Source organism: Dryobates pubescens, chromosome 39 (genome assembly GCF_014839835.1).
Source record: "Dryobates pubescens isolate bDryPub1 chromosome 39, bDryPub1.pri, whole genome shotgun sequence".
In the NCBI taxonomy this organism is placed as follows: domain Eukaryota; kingdom Metazoa; phylum Chordata; class Aves; order Piciformes; family Picidae; genus Dryobates; species Dryobates pubescens.
The window spans coordinates 3823148-3848143 of record NC_071650.1 but is presented as its reverse complement, the minus strand read 5'-3'; the positions used below and the strand labels follow the sequence as shown (position 1 = coordinate 3848143).

Genomic DNA, 24996 nt, shown 5'->3' with positions numbered 1-24996 from the left:
CCCTGCGCTTAGCTCTTTGGGTGTTCTCCTGCTCTTCTTGCTTTATCCTTTTGTGAAGGCATCATTGCTCTGCTGGGAGCAGTGCTGGGCTCTTGGGGTTGCTCCAGCATTTTGTCCCACATGTTCGGCCCATGAGGGAGTCCTGCCCAAGCCCGTAACTCCTCTCCTGACAGAGGGAGTTGAGCTAATCTCCTGACACAGGGCTGCCCTGGCTCTATGCAGATCAAATAAATATTTAACTTGAAGACATTTAACAGTTTTCAAAGAGCCTGGGATGGTCCAAGTGCGTTTAGACGCAGTGCACGGCAAAGGCTGCTGAGGCCTTTAATCACTGCTGCATGCACTTTTATCTGGAGATCTTCACAGTCCTCCATGGAGAGGCTTGTCTGTTGATGTCTGCTTTACAGATAGGCAAATGGAGGTGCAGCCAGTGAGGACTGGATTTACTCCAACTCCAGAGGACAAGTGTTTAGGGCATGATGTTTCAAGTCAGCTGCTTTGTCTTTCTTCTACTGGGCCAACAACCCTCTAATGAGATGCCTTGAGAAGTGACAAAGCTCCAGCAAAAATCTCATCCCTGTTTTCCTGGTGGTGGTGGTCAGCACGACTAGTATCACTCGCACTTGTGCCTCGGCGTCGCTGCCTGTGTCACGGTACACTCGCTGTCCTAGGCTGCTGCCAGGCAGTCTCTGACTTGCAGATGAAAGGCCACTCTGCTTTCTGCTTTGGCACTTTGCATCACAGCATACCATCTCTGCTCTCCAGAAGGATCACATTTATTTACTCACAGAATCACAGAATGGTAGGGGTTAGAGGGGACCTCTGGAGTCCAACTCCCCTGCCAAAGCAGGATTGTGTAGTGCAAGTCACGCAGGAACACATCCGGGTGGGTTTGGAATTCGTCCGGAGATGGAGACTCCACAACCTGTCTGGCCAGCCTTTTCCCGTGCTCCAGTCTCCTCGCAGGAAAGAAGATTTTCCTCATGTTGAGGAAACTTCCTGTATTCCAGTCCGTACCCGTTGCCCCTCATCCTCTCCCAGAACACCATCCAAAAGAGACTGGCCCTTTCTTGATACAGATCACAGAAAGGTTGTGGAGATCAACCAGTCTGCTGAGGCAAGATCACGCAGGGTAAATCACACAGGAGCACATCCGGATGGCTTTGGAATGCCTCCAGAGATAGACTCCGTAATCTCTCTGGCCAGCCTGTTCCAGGCATCCTGGGGTGCATCAAGAATAGTGTGGCCAGCAGGTAGAGGGAGGTTTTCCCCCCCCTCCACTCTGCCCTGTGAGCCCTCATCTGTAATACTTTGCCCAGTTCTTGGCTTCCCAGTTCAAGATGGACAGGGAACTGCTTGAGAGGGCTCAGAAAATGGCTACAAAGATGATTAGGAGGCCAGAACTAGACTTTCAAAACCCACCTGGACACTGTCCTGTGCAACCTGCTGCAGGTGACACTGCTGTGGTAGGGGGGAGTCGGACATAACGATCGCCAGAGGTCCCTTCCCAGTCCTACCATTCTGTGATTGTGTGATGACTGATGCAAATCCAGCTTTTGGTATCATGCCTCTGTGACCTGGGGGTTACATCATGCCCGGCTTTGCCAGCCCCATCCATCTTCCAGCGCCACAGGGAGGCAAAGCTGGCCCAGGGAACTCTGGTTGTACCCCAGGCTGGGCTGTGACACACACAGGCATTTGCCACAGGCCCAAATTGCCTTTTCAGAAAGGGAATTGTTGGATTTTTTGGATGGCTTTGGATTCTTAAAGCCATCCGCTTTCCAAGAAATTGTAAATCCAGCAAAATTCACCCAAATCTTACAATCACTCATGGAAACAAAGGCCAGGCTGATTATTTCTTGCTAACACATTGGCAAGTTTCCAGCTTTCCTGGGAGAAAAGTCTCTTGTGGGCAAAACCACTTATCAGAGGAATTTGAAAACAAATTAAAAGAAGGCATTGGGGGGGAGGCGGGGGGTGGGGAATAAAAAGCCTTTTAAAAATAGCCTTGAGGCTAACTTTAGCCCCAAGGCTGGCAGAAGAAGGTTCACGCTTACTCTTCAACAGTTCCTCCCAGGGGAGGAACAAGGGGGCAGGCTAAGTGTTTTTAGGCTGCCGTTCCTGCTGCAGATGCAAGCAGAGCCACTTTTCCCAGAGCCGGCTGGAAAGCTGTGTGCTGGGAACCTCTGCCTGCCCCAGTGTCATGGGTTAAGTTGAATCTGCTGCTGATGACACTCATACCATACTCACACCATGCTGCTGTCATGCCAGCTTCAAAATCAAAGTGCTGGCTGGAGCTATCACGGGGCTTGAAGTTCAGACTGTAACCTGAAAGGCTTCCTGTTCCAGTTGCAGCTTTTGGGTTCTGGGTTTGTGGGTGCAGGCTTCTTCTGCTGAGATGGCAGCCAGACAGGGAGGGATGGGGAGAGGCTCCCTGGCTTGGGTTTTTAGCTCACTGCTTACTGCTGTGCTTTCTCTGCAAATAAGCTAAAAATTGTGCATTAAGGTACCTTATTTATATTAAACTCTTTTTGTATTATCTCAACTCTTTATCTTAACCCAGAGGTGTTTTTTCAGGTGTGTGTTGGAGGGAAACAGGCAGGTTAACCCATTACAGGGCCTAATTACACCCAGCTCTAGGGAAAAAGTCCTTGGAGAGGAGTCTGGGGGATCAGCCACTTATTTGTGGGTGGTCAAATAGGGGGTGGGGCTGGCTTAGCCTAATAATTTTGCCACCACTTCCTGGGAAGTGATTCTCTCCCTCTACTCAGCACTCGTGAAGCCAGGCCTGGAATACTGGGTTCAGTTTTAGGCCCTTTACTACAAGGGGACATTAAGATACTGGAGGGTGTCAAGAGAGGAGCAACTACGCTGATGAAGGGTCTTGTACACAAGTATTGTGAGGGAACTGGGGTGGGTTAGCCTTCAGAAGAGGCCGAGGGGATGTTGCGGCTTAAGCTTTCCCAGACTCCAAAAAGCCCAAATGGAATAGATTTAGATTACCTCCCCTCTCCCTTTTTCCCAGTATGGGGAAAACAAATTACACAGAAGAAAAGAGAGGTAAAATCACAAAAGAAACAGTCTTGAATCAATTTGGAAGTAAAAAAAGCTAAGTTTAACAAAATATATATGGCATTTGAGTAAAAGGAAGGTTACAAAAGTATAAGGAAAAAAGGTAAATGAAAATATATACAAAAGCAGTCATAGCTGGCGAAGGATTCTCTTGATGCAAATGCGGATCCTCCTTACATGCAGTCCTTAGGAGTTTGGATGCAGCATGGAACAGGCCCAAACCACCTGCAGCAACAGCAGGAGCAGCATCTTGGGCAGGCAAGGAGAAGGAGCAAGAAGGAAAGGACAGGAAAATGGCTCCCCTTAAATAGGCTTGGTGGATAGGAAGTGAAAGCATAATAGACTTTGACCCAGGGACCCCTCCCCCTGGGTGGGGGAACCAAGTCTCTCTGCCCAAGCGGGACAGGTTTCTTGTCCACCTGGGGACTATGTTCTTTTCAACCCACACTCCTATGGGGCTGGGTGTAACCTGTCACAGGGAAGCCCTCATTGCCCTCTACAATTACCTGAAAGGAAGTGGGAGTGGGTCTCTTCTCACATGCACCAAGTGACAGGACAAGAGGAAATGTCCTCAAGTTGCATCAGGCGCTGGAACGGGCTGCCCAGGGAGGTGGTAGAGTCATCCCTGGAGGTATTTAAGACCCGCAGATGTGGTGCTGAGGGGTGTGGTTTGGTGGTAGCAGTAGTGGGATTGTTGAGTTCTAGGCAAGCAGTTGGACTTGAGGTTGGAAGAGAATTTTGAGCTCATCAGTTCTATTATGCCCCAGTTGCCCTGGGAGCTGTTTGCAAGGCTCTTGCTCGGGAGGATGCAAAACCTTCCAGAGCTCCCCATGTACTAACTGCTGCACAGCCTCCCACCCGCTACTCACCTTGCCTAGACCCCTTAATCCACATGCCAGTGGATTTAATACCAGCAGCTTATGGACAGGCTGCTGGGAATTTACCAGCTGAGCTCTTGGGGGGTTTACAAAATAGAAGTTTAACGAACAGGCACTTGGCAGAGGAGTTTAAATCACACAAAGGAATACACATCATACCTATCTTGGCCTCTAAGGCTGAGGAAGGCATGATCGGTGGAAGAAGCTACAGCCAGGAGCATCCCAGTGAGGGAGGAGGAACTGGTTCCAGCAGGAGACCAGGGTCGCTCCATGACCCAAGGGAGGTGTTTTAGATGATTTACAGAGTTAGGGGAAGAGTGCTGGGATTAGCTGATTTATTTGAAAATAAACCACCAGCCCAGAAGGACACAAAGGATTGAATTACACAGATTTTGCTCTTTGTTCAATGTAAGCTTAAAAGACTTTAGCTTTGGAATTGCATTGGAAGATATCCAGCATCTCAAAGCACCTGCCCACGTAGAAACACTTTACAGACACCAGTGAGTCACCGTTGGCTCTCAAGAAGGCACAGTGGTCTGACAAATCAGTCAATCCCCTTTTAGGCTTCCTAATACCATCTCAAAAGTGGTAAAGCCACATGAGAAAGCACTGATCCAGGATGAACTCACTCCGCTGGTTCAAATAATTTATTTTTTCACTTAAGTAGACTCTCTTTGAAGCAGCAGGCTTTACCCCAGGTCAGGTTTCATCTCCTCTGTACATCTAGCCTCCTGCCAGAGGGGCTACAAACCATCCTCCAGTGCACAAGCTGTGTATTGCTCATTTGGAATAGCTCAGGGAAAGGCAACCCACCATTCCTGCTGCCCTAGATACCATCTGGCTTACAGGCAGAGCAGGAACAGTATGAATCTGCTATTGTGGGTCCACAGGTAGAGACACAGCAACTACCTTAACTGAGAAAGTCAGGAAAAATCAGGGCAGAGACCCAGATGTCTGAGCCTATGCTGAGAAGTGAATGCACCTTCAGTTTCTAGAGCTACAACAAATTGCAATGTGTTGAAGAGGGGTGACCTGGGGGTGTTGCCTGATAATCAGCTAAATATGACCCAGTAGTGTGCCTGGGTGGCCAAGAAAGCCACCAGCATCCTGGCTTGGATCAGCAATAGTGTGACCAACAGGATCAGGGAAGTGATTGTTTCCCTATACTCAGCACTGGTAAGGCCACATCTCTAGTCCTGGGGTCTGTTTTGGGCCCCTCACTACAAAAAAGGTGCTGGATCAGGTCCAGAGAAGGGCAACAAAGGTGGAGAAGTGTTTGGAGAACAGGTCTGGTGAGAAGTGGCTGAGAGAACTGGGGTGGTTTAGCCTAGAGAAAAGGACGCTGAAGGCAGAGCTTCTCACTTTCTACAACTCCCTGAAAGGAGGTTGGAGCCAGATGGGCATTGGCCTCTTGTCCCTAGTAACCAGTGATAGGGTGAGAGGAAACAGCCTCAAGTTTGACCAGAGACAGTTGAGGTTGGACATCTGAAAAAATGTCTTCACTAGAGAAGCTGAAGCATTGGAGCAAGAGAAGTGGTTCAGTCACCACCCCTGGAATGACCTAAAGGATGTGCGAAGGTGGCACTTAGGGACAGGGTTTCAAGGCGGACTTAGTGTTAACAGTTAGATTTGATGGTCTTAAATCTCTTTTCCAACCAGAATGATACTACGCTTCTATGAAGGCTTGCAATTGTGTCAGAAGTGTTCAGTCACTCTTCCCTTCCTTGGGCATCAAACATCAGAGGTGACACAAAGGTAGATCTCTGGAGCTGTGGTATCTGTTCCCACCATGAAGAGGAGGACAGGGAGCAGTGACTGCCTGCACATCTGCACACACCACTGGGACATGCAGATACCCAGCACTGAATGGCCAAAGGAATGACAGAACTCCTGCTGCTCACCTTGTCTCCCAGGGATCATTCTCTTTGAGCTGCACTTGAAGAAAAACAATGATCTGCCAAGGAAAGCATGTGAGCAGCTGCCCGCTGATGGCCCTCACTGCACTGCCAGCAGCGGGAAGCCACAGCTCAGTCACCATAAAGGTGCACAGAGCTATTTGTCTGAAGGACCTCTTCCTGCACTGATCCAGAGTCACACCAAATGGAGGATGCAGATTCAAGCTGGGGCTGTGCCTAACTGATCTGAGGACAGGTTTGCAGACACAAGCCATCCACATTTTGGATGTAGAAGAAGGAGCCAGAGAAGAGCAGAGGGCAATCGATACTGGAAGGAAGGACCAGAGGATGCCCAGGTCTTTTTCCTCTCTTTAAAGTGTCTGCCACAACATACCAGAGGTCTCAGGCCACTGTGCCTGATGGGTCTGGGGTTCCTGACGCTTCCAGTGGTCTCTTACAGTGTCTCCATGTGACTAGTCCCAGCCTAACCACAAAGATCAAGCAAGTCATTGCCACCAGGACAACTAGAAAAGAAACACAGAAGGATGTTAGCACATGAGAAAAAGTCAGTGCCTCTTGTCACATCTCAGCTCCCAGTACAGGGGACACTCAGGGGAAGAGAGAAACTCCCCCGTCTAGAAGCCATTGCCCCCCATCAGAGCTGCATTTCAGAGTTTCATGGCTATCCAAATTCACTCACTGCTTCCAGGTCAAGGCACATCTAAAAGAGAAGGCTTCACGGACACCAGAATAAAAATGCCTTGCGTTAACAAACTACTCCAGAAATAGCTGCACTATAGAAAGAAACATGCACTAGTTTGGGAAAAGCAACTCTCAACCTACCAGCCAAACAAGCTGAACCACTCAGATGAAGCTTTTGCTGGTAGAAACTTACTTACTGCAGGAACAGAGCTGTCTGCCAGAGATCACACATACCTTCACATTCCTGGTGACCAGAACCATCAGGAGGTGAATCTCCAGTGCTCTCCTGCCTTTAGCAGACAAGCTCTGCTAAGTTGTACTGGCTGCTTTTAGGCATTACCAGGCTCCATCTGCCCTTCCAGCAAGAGCAAACATGTACTGGAGTGGCTGCGCTGGCGGTGTCACTCCAGAAATTAGCTTTAGCCACTGGTATGTGGCAGTGGGAAGGCTGAAGGCTGGGACCATGCTACCTTCTTCTGACCCTTCGATGGGAATAAGCATCTCAAATGTCTACAGCAGGATTCAGAGTTCACACAGCCCAGCCCCTTTCATGCCAGCATAAAACCAGTCATAACGGCATAGCTTTTGGCAGACCGCAGTTGCACAGTGTTTGGGCAGCTTAAGCCCTTTTACCGTGGATGACTACACTCGGCCTCAGTGGTCTGCAGCAACCAAATAATCCCAGGAAAATTTGCTCAGGCTAGCCTGAGCTCTGTGTAGGAGACAAGCATGCATGGGGCTTTGCTTTGTCAAATTTAGCTGCAACCCATTCTTGGGTAAAACTTAAAACACTGCAAATAAAAATCCATAGCCTTAGTCCCAACACTGCTCTTTTGGCCCACCCTGCATCTGATGGCACTACCAGCAGAGGATCCAAGTGGCTAATGGAGAATTATAGGGCAAACAGATTCTACTGGAAGTGAACTGGGGGCAGCACAAGATTTTAATCCAGCCCCACAGCTCATGGGCAATGATTTCCGCTCTTCTCTTTGCAAGACAAAAAAACCTTCTAAGAAATTCCCAGTTCTGCTTTTTCCAAACAACACTTTCCAAGTGCAAGTCTCTCTTTCTGCCCTTTATTCACAGGAAAGGTGTGGAAGTGTTTTCTGGCCACCTTTTACAAGAGTTGGAAACAGCCCAAGAGATTCACCTATAAAAATGCCATTTGTTGTTGGAGATGAAAAGGAGAAGTTCTTGCATGCACTGCCAGTCAGAGCTGTTATGACCACTGGGTAGATGGTGAGGTTGTACCGGACATAGTTGTCAAGAAAGATGTTTTCTACATAAAACCTGTGAAGAAAATGAGTGACTAAAGAAAGCATTTCTCTCTGCACATTCCACCCTTTGCCCCTCCCCCCCACCCCACCCCCCAAATGTTTAAGAAAGAAATTGGACAATGAATACTGCAGGCCAGTTACGACCAAAATCCAAAACTGTTCAGGGGAAAAAAATCAATAAAGCCATGCTTCATTATCTTTTCCCTATCAAGCCCCGACCTGCAAACCTGTTCCTGTCCTACAGCAGGTGCTTCTTGCCATTGCTGAAGGTCACGAAAGAAAATCTCTGCCCAGGCTCCCCGATCATTTGTGATGAATCATAACAGAGGACTTTGTACTTGGTGTCGGTGCAGAGACAGACTATTCCCTCTGTACTCAGCAGCCATGTGGCCACACCTCGAGTCCTGCGGTCAATACTGGGGCCCTTACTACTAGAAAGACGTTATGGTGCTGGAGCAGTTCCAGAGAAGGATAAGGAAGCTGGTGAAGGGTCTGGAGAATGGGGCTGGTGAGGAGCAGCTGAAGGACCTGGGGTTGTTTAGACAGGAGGAGGCTGAAGGGAGACCTCCCTGAAAGGAGGTTGAAGTGGGGGTCAGTCTCTTCTCCCTAGAAACCAGTGATAGGACAAGAGGAAATGGCCTCAAGTTGCCCCAGGGGAGCTTTAGGTTGGATATTAGAAGAAACTTCTTCCCTGAAAGGGTTCTCAACCACTGGAACAGGCTCCCCCAGAAGGTGATTGAATCTCCACCCCGGGAGGTGTTTCAAAGAGGCAGAGGTAGGCTTGCTGAGGGCATGGTTTGGCACCAGACTTGGTAGAGTTAGATGGCAGTTGGACTTGACGATCTTAGAGGCCTTTTCCAACCAAAACAATTCTATGAATTAATTGGGACAGATAATCCAAACAAGTTGTGAGAGATGGAAGGAGTCATCCAGATTTGATGGGAACCCACCAGATTGCTTACCATATTACTAGGCCTAGAGTAAGGATGCTCAGAGAAGCAGTGGTTGCTGTCTCATTGGGCACATCCCACTTGTAGATCAACACAACAGCAAAGTTCAGCAGCGTAGCGATGGTCGTCCATGTTGCATAGAGAGCCAGCCCATTCTGGACCTGCCAGATGAACACAGGAGGAATGTCGGGAAGAAATCCAGCGGCGAGGAAGGGCGAGGGCAAGACGCGCAGCAATCAATGTGATTGCTAAGCGAGCTTCGACTTTATTGTTCGAAAGCACGGCTTATAAAGCATCTCAGCTAAATATGCACCAATGTCATTATTCCATTGGCTGTTAGTCCAGGTTACATTATCATACCCAGCCTCCTTGCGGTTAGGTCTATGTGCAACTTCACAAGCTCCTTTCTCACTAGCTCTTTGTTTCACGTATACTTTGTTTCACATGCTGTTATCTTGCAAGCAGCTGCAAGCACAGCCACAAGGCAACGGTGACCTTGCTGCATCAGCACACCAGCTAACTGTGAGCAGTAAACGACAAGATGGAGTCCGGCCTACACACTTTATTCAAGCAGCTGTTCCACAGAACCATGTCCCTGCAATTCAAGCCATTCCTCAACAGAGGAAGACAAGCACTGATGATAAAGGGAATTTCTGTTTGTCTTTTCTGATCTGTAGGTCCTGGGGCACTCAAACCAGCCTTCTGGACTTAGCTGTAGGTAAAGTCCCTCACCATGGAGAAGAGTTGAGGCTTTGGAATCTCCAAAGTACCTCAGAGATCCACCCCAGTGGCAGCTGTAGAATTCCCCCATATAAAAAGCCCCCCAGCCCCAGTGGGGCTTCCCATTCACACTCAACGATGCACAGACTGCCTGGCTGCCCAACCCAATTGTTGTGCACTGCTCTTACTGGTAAAGTTTTTAGAATCTCAACACCCGCCAGCAAACACCTTTGGTATGTGGAGCCAACAGCAGGTAACATCAAGGGCTGGAGTACCTCTTAAGTGAGGATGGGGACCTCAGCTATTCCCATTTCTGAGTGTTCTACGGGTGTCTTGGGAAATGCAGCACAAGGATGTGAAGAACAAAGCCTGCTCCCACTTTGTGCCAAGAGCTGCAGACACGCTTCCGGTGGGGTTGGGAGGAACTTTTCTGTGCAGAACCTCCCAGCTTTGCAGACTACCCCTCCACTGAAAACTGTCCTAGCTCCTTGGATAGACTTTTTCAGTTGATCCACTTTCTCACTGAGCAGCATCAACATCAAACAAAAAATCCAAAGATGGATAAAGCAGACCCAGAAGCCATGGCAGGAACTACAGCATAAGGTGTGCCGCTTGGGGAGGAAGGGATCACACTGGGAGAAGGGCACTGCTAGGGAACCAAGGACCAGTGAGTACGTTCGCCATCTTTCCTCTGTGCAGTTTGCCAAGCACATACACACACTCTTCTCGGGGACAGCAGAAAAGGAATTTTTTTCCAGAACTCAGCAGAACTCTGAAAGGCAGTTGCATACGAAATGCTGAGCAGGGTACACTTCTCCATGTCAGAAATACATAGAGCTAATTTTCACTCACATACCGAGGACATCACCATCGGCTATGGCAACAGAAGCCACCCTCAGTAATGGCTTTTCCCTCTGACAGAAATTTTCTTCCTGTCCCAAACATATCTGGGCCGAAATTTTCCTATTTCACTGAAAACTTCCTTCCGTGGCACCTGGAGAAGTACAAGGGACCTTGCTCTGCATCATTCCCATGTTGTCCAAGTGGGAGCAGATGCAATGAAGCTTGCACGCACCTGCAGCAGGCACGAATCTTCCTTTACCTATGTCCTGCCATTCGATACCTTCAGCAGTGCACAGAGATATGGTTTTGGCATTGACCAACAGCACAGCTTCCCAAACACCACCTACTAGGATGCGGATGAGCCAGAGCTCAGCTCTGTGACCCTTCATGAACCACGCGGAATGGATGCTCAAGGCTTGGTGTGAACTGAAGAGGGAGGCACATGTGGTGAAAGTGAGGGCTGCCAGGAACACCAGGGCTGGGAGGAGATATCTAAGGCAAAGAACATGCACACACACACATGACAATACATTTTTTCAGTGGTGTCACAATGCCTGAACTCACAGCTTTAGTGTTTGCCCTTCGCTGATTTTAAGTTAATCAGGCTTTACTAAAGGTAATCACCAGATGTAGCTCTCAGTTTAACATGCTGATGTTTGCTCTACTCTGGTGTTCACAAAGCTATGCTTCTCCTGGCTGCTACTGATTTCTTCACCTCTTGACAGTGGGATTATTATAAGCACTTCATATGACCATGATTACGGAAAGAATATAAAGCAAGGAGCTTAACTGTACTTATGAAGAGAGGCATGGTTCCTATCTTACCTGTGGAAGAAGGAAAAACATGGAAGAGCAGCAGCTTTGAGGAGATCTCAGACTTCAATAACTAATCCACCTCACGGGCAAAACTGCAAACATCATGCCAAACACCCAAACTTCTACAAAAGGCACCTTGTGCCAAAGGCCTGCATAGACTTTTACTGTTCCGATGGACATGTTACACATGGGGGAAAGGGCAAAATGAAGTATTTGGACAGTCCAGGCAAGAGGGCTAGAAAGCATCTGCAAGAAAAGGCAACTTACTCTTGGTCCCACAGAAAGAGCCATCCGACATTGAAGCCGTTATTCAGAATCCAGACCACATAGAAAGGGATTGGCAGCAAGGCTGGCTTTACGTAGACACATCCAAGTTCATTCCTGCCAGGAAAAAGCGGGTGGAGAGAAACGCATACAATGCCTTTATTGACCAACCAAACTTTCCTGGCCTCATTTTCCTCACACTAACAAGGGCCCTACACTGGAGTTAAATATTTCTGCTTAAATTTGGCTATTTCTTCTCTGCATCCTTGTCTGACACAATGCACTCCCTGTGGCTTTCCCCAGCAGGACATTGCCCCAGCGTACAGAGCTTCTTGCTGGTGTTTGAACTACCACTCACCACTACAGATTTCACGGGGACTGAGGACTGCTCCACAGATGTTGATGGGAGCAGTGGCAGAGTCATGGGATTTTAGCCCACTTCCAGGGGAAAAAGGCTGGTGGATCATCGTGTGGGTGCAGATGAGCATGGACGTTTTGTGTGTGTGCTCATAGCTATGCGTGCACTCAACCACTCTTGTACATAGACATGACCAGAGGGCTGGAGCTCTGCTCCTGTGAGGACAGGCTGAGTGAGTTGGGATTGGATGCTGAACCTAAAAAATGCTCCAGCAGCAGAACATGTCAAGTTAAAAGGAACGGCAGAGGGTTTACTCTGACTAGAAACCTCTGAGAAGGGGGTAGGAGACTGAGCCAGAGAAGGGAAGAGCCATTGTCCCTCCTTTATAGTGCAAACAGGGAGAATACCTTCGGCAGATGCCTGACAAGGCATAGAGAAGCCAGGCAAGCTGCCAGGCGTAGATGACATTCCAGATGAGGAAGGTCCAGCCAGCTGGTGTGAAGTCAGTCTGGTACTTTGCCGAGATGTTTCCAGGGGTTGACCTAAACAGACCTGTGGTAGTGAATGTTATTGCAGGCAAAGGTGTTAATACATCCTAAGGATGGGGAAGGATGATTTCCCTCACCCTGCAATCTTCCTCAAGGCATAGGCTGCACCTTGGTGGATCTGAGGAAAATGAGAGGATGCTCTCCGCAAAAATAAGCCATGTGCTGCAGTCAGCTTGCCTTTGGATACCCATTATGGGATCGGTGTCCCTATGGGAATTCTGAACACCTTCCCTCCCACACAGAACCAGAAAAGCCAGCTGTGTGTGGAAGCCACAGAGAAGCACTGTGTCACTTTCTGACATGTTCAGCTGGTTCCTGTTCGAAGCAATTGCCACTGCCCTCTATAAACCCACAGCAGTAGACCAGACAGCTCCCACCAGAGGTACAAGGGTACCACGGAGAATCATTAAGTTTGGGAAAGGCCTCTAAGATCATCAAGTCCAGCTGTCAACCCAACATCACCATGCCCACTTAACCATGCCCTGACGTGCCATGTCTACAAAGACTGCCTGGTACCTGCCAATATCCAGTTAAGATTCATTAGGGAAAAGACCATTTCTTTGGATCCCAAGGGACTAGATAGGGCAAAACCTGGAGGTTGCATCAGCTGCTTCCACCTTTCACAGGTGTATTTGGAGAATCAGTGAGGTAACGAACAGATCCATCCCATCTAATGCACCTTGTATTATTACATCATATAATGCAAGAAAGCCACCTCTGAACAATGCCAATTTGCTCGCATTACCTTTGAATATCCCTGTGGCATTTGCAGCATTCAGTACCACCATGACCATGAAAACAGCCAGAGACAGAAACATCACCAAAATTTTCAGCTTGTATATGACATCCATTTTAACCTGCAACAAATCAGAGAAATTGTTTGGTTATCATAACATATGCCTGGGTTTGTTCTGTGTCCCAGAAACTGGCTTAGAAATAAACATTTTAAATTCCCCAGTGTTAACTGCTGATTTTCCTTTGTGGTGGCTCCATAAAAACTAAAAAGGCCTTGCATGACCCAGAAGCATCTTTGTTTGAACCAGCATCGTCTTATAGAGTCACAGAGTCATAGAATTATTGTTGTTGGAAAAGACATCCAAGATCATTGAGTTCAATTGGCAATTTAACGCCACCATGGCCATTAAACCACGTACCAGCGTGCCACGTCCGCACGTTTCTTGAACACCTCCGGGGACGGTGACTCCACCACCTCCCTGGGCTGCCTGTTCCAATCCTTGACCACTCTTTCAGGAAAGAAAAATTTCCTAATATCCAACCTAAACCGCCCCTGACACAATTTCAGGCTGTTTCCTCTCATACTATTACCTGATACCTGAGAGAAGAGACCAACCTCCACCTTGCTACAACCTCCTTTCAGGGAGATGTAGACAGCAACAAGGTCCACCCTCAGCCTCTTCTTCTCCAAACAAAACAATCCCAGTTCCCTCAGCCACTCCTCATAAGACTTGTTTTCTTGACCCTTCACCAGCTTTGTTGCTTTTCTCTGGACAGCACTGCTGCACTTCAATGCCTTTCTCATAGAGAGAGCCTCCCTGACAGTAGTCAGTGTCAGCAGCCCAGAGAACAGCCAAAACCAGGGCAAGTAACTGATCCTTCCCCAGAATACTCTTCCAACAGCTCAAGAATTTCTAGTAGTAGTGCCTTTAATTCTTGCTAGAATTGAAATGGGAAGCCACAGAGTGGCCAACAAGCAGCCTGCTCTGCCACTACCCATCCCTTACTGGCATGGTGCAAGAGGCACAGCCTATGTGTGTACAGCAATGGCTTTCAAGGTCTAAATAATTAGTGAGGGTAAAAGTGATTCCAGTTTATCTTACATCCCTGCTGCAGTTTTACTGAAGCAAGCAGGCCTATCAATTCCCTCCTTTAGGAAGGAAATGGGGAAACATGAGTCTTGGTTTTGCAGCCAAGCATCTTTATAGATTTTTTACTTTTACCTGTCCTACCACATCACTTCTTTTCATGGCGGTATTATCTCCTCATCCACTGGCTGAAACTAATCTCATTTTCAGGCCACAAGAACTTTATGGATGGTAAAAAAACCTGCATTCTACATAACTGTCAAGGTTTGCAAGTGGTGACTTTCATCCTCATATGATAGGCAATGGCATTATTTCCCCTCACGCCTGGACACTTGAACTGACTGCTGTGTACCACACTGTCAGAGCTGGGAGCAGTAAGAACCATGTCGTTTCAAGCTGCTCAGCACTGCACTACTGAATTCCTGTTCCCACTTCAGCGGATGGTTTTATAGTTCCAGGCTTTGTTCACGGACCGAACCTCATCCAGACACAGCACAAGAAAGTAGGAGGGAAACTTCTGTTTTCTGTCAATCCACACAAGCTTTTGCCTCTTTGGTTCCATCTAAACTAAAAAACATTCTTAAAAAAAAAAATCCTATGTGAAGAATTCATTTAACTCAAGCCACCAAATCCCAATTAGAGTTACCTCAGTCAAATCTGAAAACAACATATTGTCTTCAGATACACTGAATAAGCAAATGCTGAAAAGAAAAATCCACTTGTAATAGCAAAGATAATTTCTGGCTCAGGAAATAACTGACCTGCAGATTTCTGAAAGAGAGGAAAAGAGAAGAAAGGAAACATCACTGCACACTTGTACCATTCTTATAGCGCTTACAGAAGTCTGGGCAGGCTGTTTTAACAGCAGCCAATAGTTTCACCACTGTCTCTCACCTCCTGCCCCCCTGGCAATAAATGGCTGCAGTACTTCCCCCCTACTTGTAGTTATCAACCACCCTTCAGAAGAATCAGGAATCTTACTCACCAGATCCACTCAGGCTTTTTGGCAGTGCCTTACAGCTCCAGTCCAGCTCCTGCCAGCACTGGGGAGTCTCTGCTGCTCAGCCTTTTGTGAAAAAAAAAAAAAAAACAACATTTTATACAACTTTCAGCAGATTAAAACCATGCATTACTTAAAAAATAAAAAAATCCAATCACTGCAGTCAAACCTGATGTCTGCCTGTGATCTGCAGCCTCCAGCTGGCTAAAGCCTCCCCAAAACAAGCACTTATGCAAGAGCAATGTGCTTACTTAACAAGCCTCTTTTATAACAGCCGGAGCCATGCACCCTCCCAGATTGCTGACAGACAAAAGCCAACCAGCGCCTGCTCTCTGATTCTCATCTGCTTGGTCCTTCCCTGTCTCTGACACAGCGTGGTGGGTTGAAATTACCCCTCCGACATAAATTTGCCAGACTAGCTCAGATGGAATCAAATGTAGCTATGTTGACAAGCGAAACTACAATCTGAGATATGAAATGCAATGAATATGTGCAAAATAGACAATATTTACATATCTACAATTTATAGACAAGAACCCACCTGCACAAAACCAGGGGGCTACCCACAGCTTCTGCCTCTTTACCCCCTTCCCTTCTGTACACGGGACAAGAGAAAAAAGGAGAAAAGCGGGGAGTAGCTCATTAGTGCTTAGCCACAACAGAGAATGCAGCCATGGTCAGCAACAGCCAAGCAAAAGCTACCAACTAGCATCAGCTAGACTGAAGAAACTGAAAGGAAGAGTTAGTTTATACAACTATTTAGACTTTATTATTATTTTCCCTTTTACATCCAATGGTAATTTATTTACATTCTATCAATTTCTACTCAATCTGTGGAAAATTGTCCTAAGCACAGCCTAAAACTACCACACACGGGGCGGGAATCTGAGCATTCCAGTGCAAAATACTTTATCTCAGAAACATAAGCGAGGCTTCAAGCCTGGGTGGGAGAGGCAACATTCACATGGGGAGCTGCAGAAACAGCCAGGATGTGGGATTTGGGGAAGCTGGGGATGTTACACATAGCAAGGTCTCTGGGTTCTGTGAGCAGCTACAGATCTTCCTATAGCCCCAGAGGGAGCTGAATCACAGAAGGTTGGAAGGATCTTCTGGAGATCAGCTAGCCCAACCCCCCCTACCAAAGCAGGCTCACCTAGAGCAGGTTGCACAGGACAGTGTCCAGGTGGGTTTTGAATGACTCCAGAGATGGAGACTCCACCGCCTCTCTGGGCACCCTGTTTCGATGCTCTGCCACCCTCAATGTAAAGATGTTGCTCCTTGTGTTTTGTTGGCACTTCCTATGTCCAAGTTTGTGCTCATTACCTCTTGTCCTGTCACTGGGCACCAATGAAAAAACACTGGCCCCAGCTTCTGACACCCACCCTGTAAGTGCTTGTAAGCATTGAGAAGATCCCCGCTCACTCTGCTCTTCTCCAGGATATAAAGCCCCAAGTGTCTCACAGCCTTTCTTCATAAGAGAGATGTTCTAGTGCCCTAGTCACCTTTGTAGCCCTTTGCTGTACCCTCTTAAGCAATTCCCTGTTCTGGAACAGGGGAGCCCAGAACTGGGGAGCCCAGAACAGGATGCAGTATTCCAGATAAGGCCTTACCAGGGCATAGTAAAAGGGGAGAAGAATCTCCCTCGACCTGCTGGCCACTCTCTTATGGATATGTCCCAGGATGCCACTGGCATTCTTGGCCGTGAGGCCACATGGTCAACTTGTTGTCCACCAGGACTCCCAGGTCTTTTTTACCTTTTGAGCTCCAGATCAGTAGGCAGAGCTGACCCCTCAGGCAGGTCGTTCATAACAATCTTATCCTTTGTTGGACATTTCAGAGGGTCTTTTCACCATCCCCTCCCTGGGCAGCCATTGTCTAGATGAGGAGCAAAGGTAATTTTATCTTTGTTGATTTACATCAACAGAAACAAGATTTAGTCTCTTACAACTTGGCACTTGGGGGGTCATTTTTTCATGTCACACTGTATAGAATAGAATAGAATAGAATAGAATAGAATAGAATAGAATAGACCAGACCAGGTTGGAAGAGACCTTCAAGATCATCGCGTCCAACCCATCAACCAATCCAACACCACCTAAACAACTAACCCACGGCACCAAGCACCCCATCAAGTCTCCTCCTGAACACCTCCAATGATGGTGACTCCACCACCTCCCCGGGCAGCCCATTCCAATGGGCAATCACTCTCTCTGTGTAGAACTTCTTCCTAACATCCAACCTAAACCTCCCCTGGCACAGCCTGAGACTGTGTCCTCTTGTTCTGGTGCTGGCTGCCTGGGAGGAGACCAACATCCACCTGTCTACAACCTCCCTTCAGGTAGTTGTAGAGAGTAATAAGGTCACCCCTGAGTCTCCTCTTCTCCAGGCTAAGCAACCCCAGCTCCCTCAGCCTCTCCTCACAGGGCTGTGTTCCAAACCCCTCACCAACTTTGTTGCCCTTCTCTGGACACGCTCCAGCAAGTCAACCTCCTTCCTAAACTGAGGGGCCCAGAATTGGACACAGGACTCGAGGTGCGGCCTAACCAGTGCAGTGTACAGGGGCAGAATGACCTCCCTGCTCCTGCTGGCCACACTGCTCCTGATGCAGGCCAGGATGCCATTGGCCTTCTTAGCTGCCTGGGCACACTACAGGCTCACGTTCAGCCTACCATCAACCAGTACCCCCAGGTCCCTCTCTGCCTGGCCGCTCTCCAGCCACTCTGACCCCAGCCTGTAGCTCTGCCTGGGGTTGTTGTGGCCAATGTGCAGAACCCGGCACTTGGATGCGTTCACTCTCATGCCGTTGGACTCGGCCCATCTGCCCAGCCTGTCGAGGTCCCTCTGCAGAGCCTCTCTACCCTCCAGCAGATCAACTCCTGCCCCCAGCTTGGTGTCATTAGCAAATTTACTGATGATGGACGCAATGCCCTCATCCAGATCATCAACAAAGATGTTAAAGAGCACGGGAGTAACTTCTCTTGCACAACAAGTGCACGTGTACCCATCTTGGACTTTTCTATTTCACATCCATTCCCTGCAGAATAGTGCATTCTCTGCTGAAAGTCACCCAACCTGGCCTCAGAGCTGGGGTTTAGTTCTAAATCTGGACCTGATGGAGCAGGTCCAGAGGAGGGCCATGAAAATGAACAGGGGGTTGGAACACCTCTGCTATGAGGACAGGTTGAGGTTCTGCAGCATGGAGAAGAGAAGGCTTCAGGGAGACATAAAAGCAGCCTGCCAGTACCTGAAGGGGGCTACAAGAGAGATGGAGAGAGACGGTTTACGAAGGCCTGTGGTGATAGGACAAGGGGCAAAAGCTTCAAAGTAGAGAAGGGCAGATTGGAAGTTAGAAATAAATTCTTTACTAAGGGGGTGGTGGAACACTGGAACAGGCTGCCCAGGGAGGTGGCTGGGGCCCCATGCTTGGAGACCACAGGATGTTAGGGGTTGTAAAGGACCTCTGGGGATCACTGAGTCCAGCATCCTGCGGTGTAGTTTATATCCATTGCCCTTTGTCCTATCCCGGGGTGCAACTGAGAAGAGCCTGTCCCCTTCCCTCTTGACCCCCAGCCCTCAGATATTTATGAACATTTATTAAATCCCCTCTCAGTCTTCTCGTCTCCAGAATAAAAAGCCCCAGGTTGCTCAGCCTCTCCCCACAGGGCAGTGCTCCTGTCCTGTCATCAAATCCTTGATGTGCAGTTAGTGTGTTCCTGCTCTGCACTGGAAGCTTGGGGTGAGATGCTTAAGGGTTGGAGAAACCTCCAAAGCTCAGTCATGGCTTTGGACACAAATAAAGGAGATACTTACCAGAAAGGGTTAATTGTACAGGTCGGATGTGCTGCTCCAGAACTTGAAAGCTCCAAAAGAGGAGAGAAGTGCTGGAATTTGCAAATGTGTGTGAGTCTTTTCCAAGGTTTTGGGTTTAGATAATATTTTCAAGCATATCACACAAGTAAATTTTTTTGCTGGCAGATATAGAAAAGTTTCTTACCACCCACTGCAAGTCAGTCCCATAGAGGCAGAGCAAGCCACACGAGCTGGTTATTCTCATCCTGCATCTTGGGCTCCTTTCACTTTACATTTCTGCCTATTTACCCTCAAATTTAAACTATTACAGCCAATTAAAAGTATACTGCAGTGACAAACTGTTATTTATCTGGTGCAAATAGAATGCATACCAAGCAAGCAGTCTTCCCTGTCAAATATAAACTAGCACCCATCCTTAGCCATTAAAAATAAGATCATGGGGTTGGGATTAAACTCTGCTGGGGCTTCCTTGGGTTTTGGGATAGGAGTACGGAGCCTACATGAACATGGATTTGTCAGCTGTGGGGAAAGACAGGGCATCCAGCCAAGCACTGCAATTCCCTACCTTATCAGTGTAGAGATAAGGTTCACCCTTTGAAGGTATTCTGATGAGGAAACCAGCAACTTAACTATGATTTAGTATGTCAGACAAAACGTTGTGATCAGTGTGTACACTGATCACAAACAGGGAACAGGTTACACAGGAAGAAAGCCAAAGCCTGAGCTCACATCATGGTGACATTAGCATCTTTCTCTCCTCTTCCACCCCCAACTCCCACACTTTGTGTATGCCCCTAGATGCGCATACAGTGGCACTCCCAGTGTCCTAGAAACCGCCTGCAAGTGACACTTTAGAAGCACTACTAGAGCAAGTCCGGCCTGAAACACAAGGAGAATGCTGTGAAGGTCACATGGCCCTCTCTTCCTAAGGACATTCCCCCACACTGTTCCATGCCTTATATATGTGTATATATATATGTTTATATACACACATTGTAGATATAAATAGTGCACCTATGCATATCTATGTTTCCACTCATCAGGTAGCCCGAATACAGAATACAGAATTAAGCAGGTCGGAAAAGACCTTTGAGATCATCAAATCCAACCTATCACCCAACACCATCTAGTCAACTATGCCATGGCACTGCCTCATCCAGTCTCTTCTTAAAGACTTCCAGTGATGGTGACTGCACCACCTCCCTGGGCAGCACATTCTAATGGTCAATCACTCTTTCTCTGAAGAAATGACCTTACGATGTGAGACATCACATTTTCATGAAACAAACGAGGGGTCTGAAATTCTTCACTTAATATAGACAACTTGATCTTACACATCCCTCTCAGGCACAGACGACCAGCTAGGTCCACACGGATCCAAGTCCAGAGGGAGTTCTGCATGGATCTACTCGAGAGAGTAACAGAGCTACCGGGATGATGAAGGGACTGAAGCAATGCCCTGTGAGGAGATGCTGAGAGCCCTGGGGCTTTTTAGACTGGAGAAGACTGAGAGGGGATTTAATAAATGTTTATAAATATCTGAGGGCTGGGTGTCAAGAGGGAGGGGACAGGCTCTGCTCAGTTGCACCCTGTGACAGGACAAGGGGCAATGAATACAATCTACAGCACAGGAGGTTCCATCTCAACATGAGGAGGAACTTCTTCACTGTGAGGGTCACAGAGCACTGGAACAGGCTCCCCAGAGAGGTTGTGGAGTCTCCTTCTTCGGAGAGTTTCAAGACCCATCTGGATGCATTCCTGTGTGACCTGTGCCAGATTCTATGGTCTTGCTCTGGCAGGGGGTTGGACTTGATGATCTTCGGTGGTCCCTTCCAACCCCTAACATCCTGTGAACAATGGCCAAGCAGGAGAACCACCATGCACTTTGCTGCCCCATAGTCTTGCTAGGTGTTCCATAATGCATGCACCTCGTTGCAGTGAAACAACTGGAAGCAATGCCACCATAAATAGCAGTGGCTTTGCCCTCTTACTGCAATAAGCCACCCACATTCTGGGTTTCAAAAGCTCTTTTTTTTCCAAATTATTTCAACACAGGCCTTGGATAAAATACGCAAAATTATTTTATCATGCAGCTCTACAGAAATCCCCTAAAGTATGTTTGTGAAATACAGGGGAATGTACTTAGTGCTTATAAATGTGTTAAACCTGGGCTGCTCCTGCTTCCCTGGGCTGCTCAGCACTGTTGGAAGTGGGAATATGCAGTACAGCTACTGCTCTAAGGTAAAATCAGCTGGGAAGGACCTCCAAGTTCAAGTCCAACCATTCTCTACCTCTACCATGTCTGGGGCTAAACCACATCCCACAGCACTACATCTCTGCCTCTTTGAAACACCTCCAGGAATGGAGATTCAACCACCTCCTTAGGAAACCTGTTCCAGTCTTTGAGAACCCTATCAGTGAAGAATTTTCTTCTAATCTCCCACCTCAACCTCCCCTGGCGCAACCTGAGGCCATTTCCTCTCATCTTACCACTTGTAACTAGGGAGAAGAGACCAACACCCATACGGCTGCAACCTCCTTTCCTCATCAATTCATCTATTGAGATTGGAAGAGACCTTTGAGATCATGAAGTCCAACTGCTCATCTAGAACTCACAATCCCACCACTACTACTAAGCCATTACCACTAAACCACATCCACAAGTCTTTTAATGCCTCTAGGGATGGTTACTCCACCACCTCTCTGGGCAGCCTGTTCCAATGCCTGATAACCCTTTCTATGAAGAAATTTTTCCTATTATCCAACTTGAACCTCCCTTGGCACAAGTTGAGCCCATTTCCTCTTGTCCTGTAACTTGTAGCATGTGAGAAGAGACCAGCCCCCACCTCACTCCAACCTCGTCTCACGTAGTTGTAGAGGACAATGAGGTCTCCCCTCGGCCTCCTCTTCTGAAGACTAAACAGTTACTTTACCATCATGGTATCTTTCCCCTGATAAACAGAAGGATATAAAACCTCTCTTCCTGCATCATCAAAAACCTTGGAATAAGAGTCTCTCTTTAGAGTCTTCATTTGTAATTTCCCAGAGGTGAAAAAAAAATTGTTGCTTTAAGTAGAAGAGAAGTACCATGCCCATCCCTCATCATGCACACTCCCTGCACCCCCATGGTGTGTTCCACCAGCTTCAGTGCCCCTCAGACTCCAGTTCACACACAGTAGTGGGACTAGTTGCACTGAGGCCTGTGGTAGTTTTAGGCTATGCCTTTAAGGAGCTGGCCTGGCAAAGTTAATGCTGGGGGGTGAAATTTAAAGCCACCACAGGGCCATAGCTCTCCAGTCACTCCCCATGCACTAGAAACCAGTGTAAGCATTTACAAGGTGCTGAGCTGGCATGAGCAGACTTTGTGCTGGAATTAATGCATTGCTGACAAGAGGAATATCCTTTTTGTTTTACACATGAATCCTCCTGCTAATAGCTGAAATAAGACATTATGAGCATAGACAGTTTGAGTCCCAGCATAGAAAGTGGAAGCCAATTGCTTTTTACCCAAAGGTACCCACTGTGGAGGCCCTGTCTTCAGAATAACCTCATTTTGCACTGTGCAGAAACTGAGACAAGTTCATCTGTGGGCACCTCACCCATTTAATGGCACACATTGTCATTAGCAGCAAACTGCAGAAAGCAAAGCACTGGAAAAGCCACTTTTGCTCACCAAGGCTGGCTCTAATGTCATCTAGCACAAAGGTGTTGATGTCTATCTGGAGACCAGCACAGATAGTTGAACAAAAGTAGTGTTAGGGTTGTGGTTCTATTTGCTTCCAGCCAAGCAGCTAAAAATAAAATAGCCTATGGAAAGGAGCTACCTACACTGAAAGACAGCTCAAACAGGCAGGGAAAAACTGACCTGAAAAGCAGCTCTGTGGAAGTCCCAAACACAGATCTGAGAGAATCGGCACAACCCCTCGTCCCAGCTGCAGCCACCAGCAGGGATCCACGGGTCAAGTCAGAAACTCTGCTTGGCCTGACCCACACTGAACTGCAAGACAGCCATCACAGCTACCCTGAACACCTCCCCAGCAAACCAGCAGCTCAGCAATTCCAGGCCAGACCAACGTCCTTTGTCCCCCACCAGCAGCAACAACTGGTTTAAATCCAAAATGCATTCTGCATACTCAGAGCTCCAGTTCCACAGAATCACGTAATAGTAGGGGGCGGAAGGGATCTCTGGAGATCATCATGTCCAACCCACCTGGTAGAGCAGGCTACACAGGAACACATCCAGGTGGGTTTTGAAAGTCTCCAGAGAGGGAGATTCCACAGCCTCTCTGGGCAGTCTGGTCCAGTACTCTGGCACCCTCAAAGTAAAGAAGTTTCTCCTTAAATTATTGTGAAACTTCCCAGGTTCTAGTTTGTGCCCATTGCCCCCTGCTCTGTTGCTGGCCACCCTCCTCCTGACCTTCACCTTTTAGCTGTTTAAATGCATTTAGAAGATGCCCTCTTGGTCTTTCCAGGCTGAACATCTTCATCTTTACAAGCACTTGCTTCAAGCTAAACCTTTCCTAATGTGCCAGGCAAAATGGCACCCAAGAATCAGAGACCTCGTTGGAAATGGTTTACAGGCCAAGGTCAGCATACATGGACAATCTCATATATTAATCTTCTAACAACAGCTCAAGCATGCTAATCCTGCAGTGGGTTAATCTGGGTGCCTTCGGTGCCAGGGATTAACCTTTCCACAACGCTAGAAGGGGTGGGATATAACTGGGCACACTAGGATGGGCACGCAGCACGGAGGATCTCTGTTAGCAATCCCCTTTGGGTATTTTAAAAAGGAAAATAATCTGCTTTTGATTGTTTGTAGAACAGAGCAGATCCACCCTTTGGCAATAAAGAAATCTCCCTAGGTTTGAGGGAACAAGAATAGTAATAGGAATCTACCACCCACTTATTTTCAGCCAGACCTCAAGGCAGCTGCCACACTTAAATTCATTGACTGGTCACCACAAGGTATCTTTGCTTGAACTCCAGACTGAAGCCATTGTTATAAACATTTAAGTTATTCAGAACTAACTCCCTTCTTTCTATCACAAGAAAAAAAAGACAATGCATTTCTGCCTTTAAGATAAGTTTCCTAAGAGAAAAAGAAATAGTGTCCCCAGATGTTCTCATTTACTGGCTAAGCACTGGCAAGTTTGCTTCCTTCAAGAGCAGCCCAAGAATCTGTAGCAGTGTCTAGCAGCATCTGCAGCATCAGAGCAGGAGTGCAGCAGCAAGCAGCAAGCTGTACTTTCTGGAGCTGGCAGGCAGAGTATAGGTAGGAGAAACCAGAAACTCACTTGTGAAACCCACGCCTTCCAACAGGATGACTAGGAAGAAATGAGGAACAGCAGAGCTCGTCATGACCACAAAACTATACCCTGGAGCACCACATCTACACACTTCTTGAACACCTCCAGGGACAGTGACTCCACCACCTCCCTGGGCAGCCTGTTCCAATGCCTGACCACTCTCTCAGTAAAGAACTTTTTCATGATGTTCCAACTAAACCTCCCCTGGCACAACTTAAACCCATTCCCTGTCATCCTATCACTAGTTACTTGGGAGAAGAGACCTACAGCAGCCTCACTACAACCTCCTTTCAGGGAGCTGTAGAGAGCAGTAAGATCTTGTCTGCTGTGAAAATGAGAATTACTGACCAGCATGGTCTTCTCTTTGTTTATTTGTCCTGCTATTGTGACTGTCAGGAATCAGAGGCATCAGCACCATGGGTTTTGCTATTGGTGCCAAAAGGCAGAGCAGTCAGAATCTCTACCTTCTCATCCTTTTTGATTTAAAATGCTCCAGCCAAGAATGAAAAACTTTGTGGGTTTTTTTTTCCCTCAGTGCCTCAGAAACCAAAAAACTGATCATCTGGCCAATAGTTAACAGGGAAAATGCAAGTAGGTGGTGTCCAAGAAAAGCTTCTGGATTCAGTGATGCTGGGGACACCGGCCCATCTTAGAGTTGGTTGGCATCTGCACAGTGGAAAGGGGCTGTGGCACGGGCCTGAGGTGGCAACTCCACTAACAGCACTTTCAGG

At 47.6% G+C, this 24996-nt stretch overlaps 1 protein-coding gene across 2 annotated transcripts; it reads right to left on the bottom strand.

The window, feature by feature from the left end:
- Window positions 1-7338: 7338 nt before the first annotated feature.
- LOC128899082 (uncharacterized) lies at window positions 7339-15195 on the bottom strand. 2 transcript variants are annotated; one of them, XM_054177270.1, is made up of 8 exons: window positions 15041-15189; window positions 14793-14917; window positions 13069-13180; window positions 12183-12327; window positions 11421-11534; window positions 10685-10829; window positions 8787-8935; window positions 7339-7837 (listed from the first exon to the last, which is right to left on the bottom strand). In XM_054177270.1, exons 2-8 carry the CDS (start codon window positions 14814-14816, stop codon window positions 7624-7626), a joined length of 903 nt encoding a protein of 300 aa, XP_054033245.1. In that variant the 5' UTR covers window positions 14817-14917; window positions 15041-15189; the 3' UTR covers window positions 7339-7623. The 2 variants fall into 2 exon arrangements, with proteins under 2 accessions (XP_054033245.1, XP_054033246.1); XM_054177271.1 differs by lacking the exon at window positions 14793-14917 and having other exon boundaries at window positions 15132-15195.
- Window positions 15196-24996: the final 9801 nt, after the last annotated feature.

Bases quoted from the DNA above. Each gene is read 5' to 3' on its own strand.
- LOC128899082 (XM_054177270.1), bottom strand. From the start codon at position 14,816: ATGTTGTTTTCAGATTTGACTGAG. The intron at 11,535-12,182 runs GTATTCTCCCTG...TTTTCCTGGCAG, and splicing joins TTGTCAGGCATCTGCCGAAG to GAATGAACTTGGATGTGTCT. The intron at 7,838-8,786 runs GTAAGCAATCTG...TTTTCTTCACAG, and splicing joins ACTCTAGGCCTAGTAATATG to GTTTTATGTAGAAAACATCT.